General features: G+C 63.7%; 5 protein-coding genes across 5 annotated transcripts in view; all 5 read right to left on the reverse strand.

Annotated features, from left to right (window-relative positions):
• The window catches only part of LMXM_25_1180 (uncharacterized protein), a gene marked incomplete at both ends in the record, with an annotated part of 1,604 nt that extends 408 nt beyond the window's left edge, over positions 1–1,196 (reverse strand). The window contains one exon of the mRNA XM_003876124.1: positions 3–1,196. Within this exon, the coding sequence (XP_003876173.1) occupies positions 3–1,196 (1,194 nt within the window). The remainder of the gene's footprint in view (positions 1–2) is intronic.
• An 877-nt stretch (positions 1,197–2,073) lies between these two features.
• Positions 2,074–2,436, reverse strand: LMXM_25_1190 (ribosomal protein S25; the record flags this gene model as incomplete). Its single annotated transcript, XM_003876125.1, has 1 exon — positions 2,074–2,436. One exon carries the CDS (start codon positions 2,434–2,436, stop codon positions 2,074–2,076), a length of 363 nt encoding a protein of 120 aa, XP_003876174.1.
• Positions 2,437–3,120: 684 nt separating this feature from the next.
• On the reverse strand, positions 3,121–5,664 carry LMXM_25_1200 (modification methylase-like protein; the record flags this gene model as incomplete). Its single annotated transcript, XM_003876126.1, has 1 exon — positions 3,121–5,664. The coding sequence occupies one exon, from the start codon at positions 5,662–5,664 to the stop codon at positions 3,121–3,123; it is 2,544 nt and encodes an 847-aa protein (XP_003876175.1).
• Positions 5,665–6,616: 952 nt separating this feature from the next.
• Positions 6,617–9,808, reverse strand: LMXM_25_1210 (conserved hypothetical protein; the record flags this gene model as incomplete). The annotated part of the gene is made up of 1 exon (XM_003876127.1): positions 6,617–9,808. One exon carries the CDS (start codon positions 9,806–9,808, stop codon positions 6,617–6,619), a length of 3,192 nt encoding a protein of 1,063 aa, XP_003876176.1.
• Positions 9,809–10,402: 594 nt separating this feature from the next.
• Positions 10,403–12,235, reverse strand: LMXM_25_1220 (conserved hypothetical protein; the record flags this gene model as incomplete). Its single annotated transcript, XM_003876128.1, has 1 exon — positions 10,403–12,235. The coding sequence occupies one exon, from the start codon at positions 12,233–12,235 to the stop codon at positions 10,403–10,405; it is 1,833 nt and encodes a 610-aa protein (XP_003876177.1).
• Between the last annotated feature and the right edge of the window lie 578 nt (positions 12,236–12,813).

The raw sequence follows: 12,813 nt of genomic DNA on the forward strand, positions 1-12,813 counted from the left end.
GTTCCCTTTGGGGGGGCGTCGATCACATCGGGGTCCATGATACGGGACGCGCACTCCAGCGGGTTCACGGCAGGGTAGATCCCCGACTCCGCCACCGCGCGGTCCAGCACAGTCGTCGCGTCCAGGTGCGAGAACGTCGTCGCGGGCGCCGGATCCGTGATATCATCCGCAGGCACGTACACGGCCTGCACGGACGTGATCGACCCCTTCGTCGTCGACGTGATGCGCTCCTGCAGCATACCAAGATCCTCCGCAAGCGTCGGCTGGTAGCCCACGGCGGCCGGAATGCGGCCCAGCAGCGCAGAGACCTCGGAGTTCGCCTGCGTGAAGCGGAAGATGTTGTCGATGAACAGCAGCACATTCTGGCCCTCCACGTCTCGGAAGTACTCCGCCATCGTCAGCGCAGACTGCGCAACGCGCGCGCGCGCACCCGGGGGCTCGTTCATCTGCCCGTACACAAGCACGCACTTCGACTCGCCCTTCAGGTCAATCACCTTCGACTGCATCATCTCCAGGTACAGGTCCGTGCCCTCGCGCGTGCGCTCGCCAACGCCGGCAAACACCGAGAAACCACCGTGGCCCTTCGCGACGTTGTTAATCAGCTCCATGATGATCACGGTCTTGCCCACACCGGCGCCGCCAAACAGGCCGATCTTGCCACCCTTGCAGTAGGGCAGAATCAGGTCGATCACCTTGATGCCGGTCGTCAGGATCGTGTCCTCCGCGGCCTGATCCGCCAGCTTCGGGGCCTCGGCGTGGATCGCCATGCGCATCTTCTCACCCACGGGGCCGCGCTGGTCGATCGCGTCGCCCAGCACGTTGAAGATGCGGCCCAGCGTCTCACGGCCCACCGGCACAGAGATGTTGCCGCCGGTCGACACAACCTTCGACTTCAGCTTCAGCAGGTCCGTCGTCTGCATCGCAATGCAGCGGCCGGTGTTCGCGTCCAGGTGCTGCACGATCTCCAGCGTCAGCGGCTCATCGCGGCCAAGGTCCTCCGTCACATCCAGCGCCGTCAGCACGGGCGGCACGCCCTCCGAGAAGTGCACGTCCACCACCGCACCAATGACCTGCGACACGTAGCCGACGCGGCCCTTGTGTTCCGCAGGCTTCACGGCAGCCGCAGCCGCCGCCGACGACGCAGCACGAGCCCCGGCGGCGCGGCGAATCATCGCAGACTGCACACGGGACAGCATGGTGTTGCGACGGAGGTGTGGTAGGTACGGGTTTAGGAATGGGTGTCGGATGTATGGCACAGAGACAGGCACACGACGAGAGGGCAGAGCTCGTCGTGCTGAGGGAGTAGGAAGAGGAGCTGAAAACGAGCGAAACAAAGAAGATAAAAGCGCCGCGTTCGGGTGCGCCGTCGATGTGCGGGTGCGGATGAATATGTGCTGCACGTTGCCATGTGTGTGGGTGGGTGGGTGGGTGTTTGCGTGTGATGCGGCATCCAGCGAAGAGTGCAGAGGGATGCGCACACACGCGGAGATGGAAACCGTAGGGGGGAGGAGAAGAGAGGGTGCGTGAGGCACGTTGACGTACAGAGAGGCCGTGGCAATGTTGGCACAGGAGCGGTGGAGGGGGGCTGAACCTCGTTGGCGAAGCCTTCGCCTGCCAAGGCATGGTAAAGGTCAGCCGCTCGGGGAAAGTGATGTGGAGGGATCCGAGAGCCACATCGGATCTGAGGAGAGCCTATTCGCTTGCACAGAGGGAGACTGATACACCAGCAACACGAAGCAGCGCTGGGCGGCCTGCAAGTGCGTCGGCGGGCTTGCTCATCCGTGCGCGCGTGAGTGCCGGTGTGCTGCGCAGGATGCAGATGGACGGCAGGTCCCCGGTCCCCACCCACCACCCCACCTCCTCGCCGTCCCTCTCCGCGCACCGAAGCGGTCCCACGCGCTGAGTCTAACGTTACTTTTGGTTGGTGCGCGCTGCGGCTGTTCTTGTTGTTGAAAAAGAGAAATGACAGAAATAAAGCCAAAACAGAGAGCGACGAGAACACGAGAGCGCGCGCCCTGCGCACACGCACCAGCTGAGGCGCCAACGTTCCCCCTCTCCTCAGGCATGCCCTCTTCACTCGGCAGCCGGAGCAGCGGCAGCCGCATCGGTCGGGGCGGCCTGCACGATGCGCGTGTACACGCGGGTCTTGCTGGAGCACGACACCAGGCGGATAAGCTTTTCGCGGCACAACTGCTTGAGACCAGAAGCGGCGATGGAGACGGCGATCTTGAGGCGGTCGGAGATGATCGACGGGGTGATGAGCTTGTACTTGGGCACCTCGCTGCGGAGCTTGTCGTACGTTTCCTTGTCGAACATCACGGCGTTCTGCAGAGCCTCGCGGGACTGGCCCTTGCTCCACTTCTTCGTGGTCTTCTTCGCGCCCTTGTTGGCGGCCTCCATCTTGGCCTTCTTCGTCTGACCAGCCTTCGGCGGCATGATTACGGCAATGGGGGGGTGGGGAGGAGGACACGAGTAGGCTTCACCTCTTTAACCGTAGAACCGAAGACGGGCAAGGGCAATGGCGTGCGTTGGTGTGCGGATGGATCGTGGAGTGCGCCGTCCACACACGTTGTAGAAACAGGACAGGAGCCATGTCCCGAAGATGTGACAGGCGCGTAAAAAGCGTGAAAGGGCAGGGGCAGGGAGGCAGGTAGAAGGGTGGAAAATAATGTAAGAGGGAAGGGGGAAGTGCTGCGAGCACCAGCAGCATTCCATCGCGCACACGCATGCGCGGGTGCGTTGCACCCCGTAAGAAGGGCCTCATCCGGCGCACACGAACACCAGGCACGCACACAAGGGTAGGTGATGTGTCGATATCGTTTTCGCACTGCGCACTCGACCAACCTTTGCGGCTGCTCCGTGGTTCGTCCCCCGCTAGCCGCCGCCGCCCCCCCCCCGCAACCCCTTCCACAGCCGCGTGTGTCTGCGCGGGTGCGGAAAGGCGGGAGAACACGATAAAACGTCTGGCGCTGAGACGACGGAGCCGCCAAGTGCGGGAGCTGCCCCCGCGCTGCGCACACACACACACACACGAACGTGAATCTCACCCCCGGTGCTTCCTGTCGATCGATGCAGCGGACGGCATGTGGAAAGGGAGAAAGGCGTACCTCTCGCTCGGGTTCAGCGACGTCGCTCTTGCAGGTAGGACGCGATGGCGCCGCCCAAGCATGCGACTACCCGCGGGTTGACGGCGTTACCAATCAGCTTGTAAACGGCACCGGACGGTATCTGGCGGAGCACTGCAGCAGGAATGGCAGCAGTGCCTGATGCAGTTACGCCGTCAGCACTTGACGAGGGCTGCGTCGTGTCGTGTGGAAGAAGGAACGTGTCCTCGATCCCTTGCAAGCGCGCGCACTCGCGCAGCGCAAAGAACCGAAGCGGTGGAGGCCGCGGCGCCGGAATTGCTGGGTTCTCTGAGCCGCCAACGCGTACATCATCGGCGCCGTCCCCTGGCTCCCGCGGCGTCTTCTCCAGTAGCATCGCCATGACCTCACGCTGCGTCAGCTCTGACGAAAAAGGCACGAACTCGGAGTACAGTTGATAGCTCGTGCGGTAGCTCCCCAGCAGGGTGCGGGCCCGCCCCTGCACATCGCACAGACGCCACAGCGGGTTCTGCCGGTACGTGCGGCTGCGTCGAACCGCCTCCCATTGAGCGGGGGTCAGCTGAAGGTCGCCGTGTGCGGAGCTGTGGGACGCGCTCTTCTCCCCGCGTGATGTGCTCGTCGTCTCCTCCTGCATCGAGCGGCCTCGCGGTGTTGAGTGCGACGAGACCACAGTTGAGGGGGCCACAAGCAGCTCCCGGACAATGCGGTACGGCGAGTCCAGAGAAGCGGCCTTGATTCGCTGAAGGGCATCATCGACAACTCGGGCTGCAGCCGCACTTGCCTCCCCATCGTCAGCGCGAGGCAGGGCGAACTGAAAGAGGCCGTGATCAAGGGACACCCCACGTGCCGGCACCAGAGCTGAGACAGCCCGGAAGCCGAAGAAATACACGCGCCTGCGCGTCTGCGGTGTTAAGGCGCCGCCATCCACAACCACGTGGCGCACCTCGTACTCCAACGCGACATCCTCGGCGGTTGGCGTGGACAATGCCGACGTCGGGCGGCGGAGCCGAGCAAGGATCACAGCGAGCTGCGCGCCGGCCTCCACCTCGACAAGATGCTCCACATTCTCCAGCAAGAATGCTGTCGGTCGAGTCGCAGCCAGCACCCGCACCACCTCATAGAACAACCACCCCTTGTCCGCGTGCAACCCTGCAGCGTCGCCAGCCTTGGCAAAGCTCTGGCACGGGAAGCCGCCGGTGAGCACGTCGTGCATGGGAAAGAAGGCGCTGGGTATCTCGGTGATGTCGCCGACTAGGAACGGCACAGAGCACGCTGTGGCGTCGGGGAAGCCTCCCTCCATCGCTGCGTGGTCCTCAGCTGCTGCGGAGGTGGCAGTCGACAAGGCGGTCTCGCTGCGGCAGCCGCCGCCACATTGAGTGAGGAAGCCTCTGGTGTCTTCTCTGGGATCCTCTCGCTTCGCGTTTGGCAGCTGTAGGACAGCCGGACAGTCGTGCAGGCAGCGGTGGTTGAGTGCGTAGACGACCTGCGCAGGAAGCGCGAACTCCACGGCGAAAGAAGCACGACCACCAACGCGCTCCAGACCACTGCGGAACATGCCAATGCCGCCAAACAACTCGGAGAACGTGAAAAACGGACTGCAGACGGCGTTGGTATCTCGAGAGAGGCCCACCGGCGGAGCGCGGCTGCGCTGGAGGGTGGCAGCCGACAGCGATGACGCACCTTCTTGCGATGATAGTGGTGCACATGAGCTGTCTGCCGCCGCCTCATCGCCTTGGGCGAGGCGGTGGTGACGCTGCAGTAATGCTGTGTGCCGCATCGCTGCGAGCGCATATGGCATCTCCGCTAGCACCGGACAGCACACCCGGTGGAACCGTCGGACGCCCCGGATGTAAGCCACTGGCGCAGATGACTGCATCAGCTCGTGTCCTTCAACACCGTCACTTTCGGTGCTGGGAGCGCCACTCGATCCATCCGAAGAGAGAAGCGCGCGAAGCTCCACCTCCGCAAACTCGCCGACTACGTGCGCCGCCATGTACAGTGGCCACCGTGTGCCCGCTCGTTCTGCACACGGGACGCGCAGCAGTGAGAGAAACTCTTCACCTTTGACGGAGTCGCGCGCTGTGATGAGCGCACACCGTTCACACATCACTGCTGAGCCAGACGCACGCGCACTAGTCGAATGCGCCTTAGACGTGGAGAGACGCGTGGGCAGAGGTGCGATGGTGCCCCTGTTTCCAGAAAGCCCTACCCTCTTCTCTGTCTGCGTGGTCATCACAAGCTTCGCTGCCTCGGCCTCGGTCGTCTCACGAAGGTGCACCAGTGTCTCCCTCAGGCCGCACGCTGTGTCCACATTAGCGCCGCCCCCATGCCCTTCAGGCGCGCTCGCCGGTAGCCTGATCTCCAGCGCATCCGCCACCTCAGCAAAGTGCTCGCCGTCGAACACAGTCACGTTACGCCCTGGCTTCAGGCGTCGGGCCGCGCGCAGCCGCGCCACGAGAGGCGCCAGCTCATGCTTCGAGCGGACCACAAAAACACCAGCTGGGTACGAAGGCGGGTAGGACCTCGCGGGGGTCACTGTCCATGCAGTGTCTCTCATCATCACGCGTGGGCGCCTGCGGGTGTGAGGCGGGCATTGCTGTTCATGGAGGGAGAGAAGATCGGGGTGGGAGCAGAGGGTGCCAACGGAGGTGTAACGACAACATAAAAGAAAGCAAGACGGGAAGCAACCACAGCATACAGCGGCGTAGAAAGAAGAGGCGTGCTGAGGAGAGGAAGGGGGAGCACGACAGAGGGCTGAGCAGACCGTTGTGCCCGCTCCCCTCCCCCCTCCGCCCTGGCCCTACGTACCGCTTCAAGTGCGTGTATGCAAACTCCCTCGAAGGTGAGCAAGGGGTGTGTGGGGGGGGAGGCATCGCCCCGCATGCACGGCATGCGCATGGCAACAAGGGGAGTGCGGCGCGGCTTTTCTTTGCGTCGTCGTCAGCTTCGTTTTATAGGGCAAGGGAGGGCGAAACGAAATGCGCCCACGCAGGCGTCACCATCGGCAGCATCGCCATCATCGACGTCCCGCCATCACACACACACACACATCCGCACACTCTGCCGTTTTCTGTTCTTTAGTCGTCGTAAGGTGTTAGCGTGAAACAAAGGGAGAAACAAAGTTAACGTGGAAAGGCCCGGATGACGCGAGAGAGGTGTGTGCGTGTGTGGGGGGGGGGGAGAAAGTCCTGCACACGTCAAGGCACAGATGCCCGCCTCCCCCCTCCACCCACTGAGATCCACGCCATCAGATTATGCGCTGTAGCACGGAACACACCCAGAGAGCGGCCGCCACACACACATACACACACACACTCCCCCACAGCCTCTTTGCACCGCCGTCACCGGCTTCCGCTTACGCCGCGAACCCATCAACATGCTCACACAAGCACGGCCGCCGTTCAGCTCCTCTACTGGCAGCTCTCGAGGCCCCCACACACGCCCTGATACAAGTACGCCCACACACTCGCACACCTGCCTTATTCAGCTCTGCCCACTAGTGGTGCGCGCCCTCAGTTGCCGAATCGGCGTACCTTCCAGCAGAGGGGAAGAGCCTCCAGGGTCTTCTCGAGGTTGCGCTCCAGCACCAACACCTCCGTGCCGCCCTTTATTAGGAAGGCAGCCTCAACGCACATGCGGCGCACCATGTGCCAGCTATCACCCGTGGCGACGAGGAGACCACGGCCGAAGTAGCCAAGGTACTTGTATGAGGCGGCGGCTGGGGAGGTGGTCGCAGCACTGTTTCTCGACGAAAACGTTGCGACGCGGGCAATCCAGCGCACATCATGCGGCAGCGTCGCCGACAGTGGTGTGACGGCTGCCGAGGATGAGTGCAGCGTTGGGCCTACGAAGTACCGCTGCCGCAGCGTGGACAAGCCGACCAGGGCCTCGCAGGATGTTTCCTTCACCGGCGCTGACGAGGCTGACGCCTCCACTCTTGCCCTCTTCAGTGAACGCTCCGCGCCACCGTGACTGCCATCATTGGCCTTCTTGTTCAACACATCCTGCAGCAGTGGCAACTCCTGCGCCAGCTCGTACACGTCATCCAGATCGGCGACCAGGGAGTCCGCGTCGGGGGTGCCATCTGCCATGAGACGCATGCGGCAGCTGCCACGGTGGCCGTAGATGACAAGCTCTTTGTCCTCTGCTGCGTCAGGTGCCGGGCCACTACTGCGACTCCCGGTAAGCGAAGCTGCAGCTGTTGGGCGGCACAGTACCCGGTAAGGTCGCAGCGAGTCGTCGGGGAGCCGCTTCCCGCGCACCTGCACGGGAGTGTGCACCGCCGGATACCCGTCAGCGAGAGTAACACACGTCACGGCGTCGTCGTAGAGGATGTAGAGTCGCTGCGACGTCGGCAACAAGGCCGATGCGTCAGCGGCCGTTTCTTCACTTGCGCCCGCGCTGGCCTCCTCTGCCGATCCCGCGGCAGCAGCAGTACCCGACCAGCAGACGTCGACCACACCGCTGCGCGCCGGCAGCTCCAGCACTGCCTCGAGCCTCGACACAGACATCGCCGCATGTGCACGCCACACCACCCTCAGCAGCCCAATGCGCTCCTCTGTGCTGAAGACAATGTAGTTCAGCTGGCGATCGCACCACAGGCCGGAAAGGTGGAAGCGGCCATCGAGACGGTGGCCGAAGAAGGGCACCCAGTGACGAGCGGCGCTGTCCATGTGGAAGGCCTCAATGGTGTCGAAGCGGGACTGCAAGAGGAGCTCGCGATCGATCGCGTAGGCAAACTGCTGCGTCGTGACCACCACGTACATCGCCGGCAACGTGAACAGCTGCGCTGTCGGCGCGTACATGATCGTGCCGTCGCGCGACGCAGACAAGATCAGTCGGCGATGCGGCAACAGTGCCAGCTGGCTCGCCTCGTGATAGTGTGTGCGGCGTTTCACCTCAGCCGGATACCAGTCGCCCTGATCGTTGCAGCGGTAGCTCCGAAGGCTCTCGTGCCAACCGGACGCGTAGACAACAGCGTCGCCCTGCACCGCCAGCGTTGACACCGGTCCCTTGTGCTGCGAGAAGGTTTGGAAGACGTGTCCGTGCGCGGCATCGAGCAGCACGACATCGCCCATCGACGTCCCTACAACAACACAGGGACGCTGCGTCCCGCCGACCACAGCGCAGCTGAGTGCGACGCCCTTCGCTAGCTTTGTGGTCCAGAGAGACTCGTGCTCGGCCAAACCGCGTGCACGGCTGGGAGTGGCAGCCTCGTCGTCCTTCTCTGCGGCACTGGCGCCGGCAGAAGACCCTTGCGAAGACACGCCAGCAGGCAAGCGCCACGCATGTACGTTACCGGCGTCGTCGGAGCCAACCGCCATGCGCAGCGACAGAGACGTCGTCACAGACAAGGCGCGGTCGGCGCCGCTGATGCCGGGTACGACACGCACCAGCTCCAGCTGCGGGGCGGCGCCGTCTCGCTTACACGCGAGCCGCAGCTGCTGCCAGCTCCCGTCCGCCATGGCGGCGTAGATGCACGCAGCACTCACCGCGTGCAGAGCCCAAATGGCGCCACCGCTGCGCTGGTGCAGCGCAATGGGAACGAGCAGCTCCGCGTCATAGACAACGATCTGACCGGACATCATGGAGGCGAGGAGGACATGGCGGGCCGCCGACGCTGCTTCGGACTTCAACGACGACATCGGTTTCGGGACAGTCACGTAGGCCAGTCCTGATATGGTGCGGTGCGTCTGGCCGCCTGTGTGGCGGCGCTGCACAAACTGCGGGATGCCCTGGAAAAACGTCACGTCGTAGCGCACGAGCGAACCGTTCTCACGCGCGACAGTGAGCTCCTTCTCCGAAGGATGCACCGCGAGGCAGAGAATGCCGCTCACGTCCGGCGCGATTACCTTTGACTCACACATGAAGCGCTCAACGAAGTGCGCCTCTGGTGAGGACGTTGCCGATGGGGACGTCGACAGGGCGGCGCGGGCACGGCTGCGACGCACACTGCGGCTTCGTGCAGACTTCGAGGACTTGCCCGCCCCCTCAGCTGCAGCGCTAACGCTGGCGCTTACGTTCGCGGTACCCGCGGCGGCAGCCGATGCGGCTTTTCCTGCCGGCCCCGTAGACGCCAGCGTGGTGTCCGCAGAGGTGCTGCCGTTCGTAACGCCGCTCGCGCCTCGCTTCGCGGGGCTCGCAGACTGCGGTGGCCGCAAGGACGTCGTCCTCTCGTGCCGGGCGGGCGATGGCGGCGGCGAAGGTGGGCACACTGGAGATGCGGAAGTGGTCGGCGCCGCCGCCGCCGTACCGGTGCTGTTCGCCTTCACCTTCGCAGCCTTCTCGCTGGGGCTCTGCTGGTTTAGGGAAGCTGAGGAGCGTTGTTGAGAGGCCCTGCTGGAGACCGGTGCAGGGCTGTTGGCGGGGGCGGGTGGTATCGCCTGAGGCGAGGAGGCGAATGAGCTCTCACGCGCCTGCTTGACAGTTCTCTGGCTACGCTGCGCTTCAGGAGTGCAGAGCTGCGGCTGAGATACTTGCTGCTGCTGTTTCCACTGCGGAGTAGAGGAAGAGGAGGGCGCCGGGCTTGCGTTGCCAGCCACGGAGCTCTTCCTGATTGGGGTCGTCACCGACTGCGGCGGCGGAGACTGGTTAGTCGGCGGCTTTGCTGAGGAGGCAGCGGCACGTTTGGTGGGCGTCTGTTCCGCCGCTGGCGGTGCACCTGCTGCTGCTGCAGCGGAGCGCTTCGTCTTTCTTGGAGGCATACGTTACTCTCAGAGACGCACCGGCAAGGGTACTTCGAGTGTGTAGATCTGTGTGTATATCGGTGGGAAGACAGAGGAGGACCACTGGAGACACGGGCATCGACAGTGCAGTGTTGCGGAGAGGGAGAGTGGCGAGATGGATATTAAAAAGGGCGGTGGGCGATGGCGGAGGAGAAGGCTCAAGTAGAATATGTGCGCGTGCAGCGGAGGAAGGAAGGGGAGGGGTCATTCAATGCGGATGCATATGAGAGCCTGGGGGGCACGTGCGTGTATGCGCGTGCACGCCTAGGTGGGGTATGTGCGCTGACACACACGGTGCCGTTTTACGTTCGCCCAGTTGACCGTGGGCGTCTCTGTGCATGCGCTATACGGGCAGGGAACGCGAAAGACGTGCAGAGGGACACTGATATAGAGGAGGAGGAGGGGAGAGGGGCAGTGGAAGCCGCAAGAGAGCGAGGAGTACAGTTCACAGGCACACAGACATGCGCGCGCCTCCCTTCGCGTCAGCACCATCTCACCCCTCCCCTGCCCCCTAAACGCTTGGAGAACCGTAGCCTGCTGAGACCCCCCCCACCGGGTCCTACTCAGGCCTTTTCACGCTGCGTCGGCGCGCAGCTTCTCCAAGACACTGCGGCTGAAGAGCGGGATGTACGGGTGCCGCTGAGTGTTCCACGTCACGTCCACCATAGCAGGCGTTGTCGCTGCCAAGGCGGCCGTATCGTCCCCTCTGATCGGCGGGGCCAAAGACGAGTACATTGAACACTCCTCGAGGGCGCGCTGATACGGACTGGCGGAGAGCAGCGCCACGGGGGGCGGTGGCCCTGTTGCCGGAGCCACGCTCGGCGTCAGCACCACGGCCAGATGCACGCACCACGCGGCCCCGTCACCACCAATGCTAGCGGAATGCGTCTGCAGGTGGAGTGCAATATCGCCCACGGCGCTGGCAAAGCTACGCTGGAGTGCGCGCAGCTCCCTGGCGAGGTCCTCCTCGGCGGCTGCATCGGTCGCCGACTCGAGGACGGCGTACCGAGCGAGCAGCGCATCCATGTTGGCGGCATCTCCCACAACAGCAGACGCCGAAGCCAAAAGTGTGGCCGACGTCATCAGACGCACCTGACCGTAGCGCTGCACAACGCCTCGAACCCGACGCCCACCGCGCTCAAGATACGCCGTCACCTCACAGCCCACGGTAGGGAGGTACAGCCACGGCTGCAGGCAAATCGTCAGCCCCGCAGCTTTCGTGGACGGCGACGACGACGGCAAAGACGAGGATGACGCGTGTGTTTGGGCCTCGCCACCGTCGATCGCTTCACTACGTCGACGCAGCGCCTCCCGCACGCGGTGACTGCCGCACAACATCCGCAGCACGTCTCGCGCGCTGTGGCATCTGTTCAACTGATTCATGTGGTACCACAGGCGCTGCGTGTACACATCGCGCTCCAGCGGCGTGGGTGCACCGTTAGCCGGGAGCGGGCACCGCTCACGGAGAAGCCGCCGGCCGTCCTCGGACTCGACACTCCAGTCCCACGGTGCACCGCCAGGGCAGCTCAGCCGTGGAAAGAACGCCATCGACTCGCCGGTGACGGCGGCAACAGTAGCCGCCCGCTGCGCCTGAAGGGCATCGTCGATGCGCTGAAGAACCGCCTGGTAGGTGGGGTGCGCCTCCAGAGCTTCGAGCACTGGCAAAGACGCGCACAACGGCGCTTCGCACGCGAGCTGGCTCAGCAGCGCCATCTCTTCTGCCGACACCGTCACGTACGTGCAGTCTTTCATGCCCATGGAAGCCGGCGTTAGGGCTGCCCTCGCGGCCTCCGCAGAGGAGAGCAGATGCCTCACGACCGCCTGCTGCTTGCGCGTCAGGCGAGCGCCGGCTTCATCGTCCTCGATGCGTGGCCGCTTGCGCACTGTCCTCTGCACCGCTGCCTTGTGCAACTTCAAGCACGAGACCCCGAAGAAGCAGTCCTCGCCCGCGAGCGTTCGCGCACACCACCTGGCAACCGCGCGACCGCGATACACAAGCTCCAGGCCGCGCGTATCGGCAAGCTCTTCCTTGCGCACCTCCTCACCCTCCACCATCAGGAACGGCTTGTAGACGGGCTCCGGTGGGCAGGGCTTCTCCTTCTCTATGATGCGCAGGCGCAGAGGCGGGTACTTGCGCCCCGGCTGCTCTGGAGTGATATCCGCCTTACACGCCGCCAGTGCCTCGCCCTCAGAGGCGTACAAGGCCAGCGCGTATCCCTTCGACTCGAGATGCATGACCAGCATCACGCCAGACGAGTGCTCCACGAGCAGGCGGCGCAGGCGTTCATAGCGAAGGTCGAACTTCGAGGCCGCCACCGCGGCGGCGCCATTGCTGCCCTTGTCACCTTTAAGTATGGGCTCCAGCAGGAAGGCTGGGATGTTGTTGATGAAGACGAAGGTCCGCATCCTGTGCGCGTGCCTGTGCGCGTTTGGGGAGGGGGCCAGATGGGAGGTGCGGTGACCGGCAACTCACTTGCATTACACCGGCAAGCGCTATGTCGCTTCCCGTTCCTAGCCCGCCACTGTCTGCCACGTGTGTACCTGGTGAGCACAGAGGCGTGTGAGTGTGTGGGTGCGTGTTGAAGAGGGAGAAGGGCGCAGTGATACCGTGCTAGAGGGAGACGTGGACAGAAGAATGACGCGGAGGATGGCAGTGTCATAAGCGACACACACACACACAGAGCGAGAGGCGGCGGCGGTCGAAGGAGACACAGAAAAAAAAAAAAACAAAGAAAGGAGCGGAGCGGGGGAAGCTGAGCGCACGTGCCTCACGGCCGGGAACTGTCGCTCCTCGAGCATCACCAGCACCCGCCACGAGTGCAGCCGTAGGGAGGGAGGACAACACACAACGCAGCCGTCTTGTGTTGATGTCGGAACTGGCGTTGGTCGGCTCCGTGTCTCCTGGATGCTGCTGGGTCTTCTCTATCTTTGGTCCTCCACAAGTTCATCATCGTTTCGTGCGCGCAACGCACACGCGGAGGGAT

The sequence above is a fragment of the Leishmania mexicana genome, chromosome 25 (assembly GCF_000234665.1).
Source record: "Leishmania mexicana MHOM/GT/2001/U1103 complete genome, chromosome 25".
NCBI classification, from domain to species: Eukaryota; Euglenozoa; class Kinetoplastea; order Trypanosomatida; family Trypanosomatidae; genus Leishmania; species Leishmania mexicana.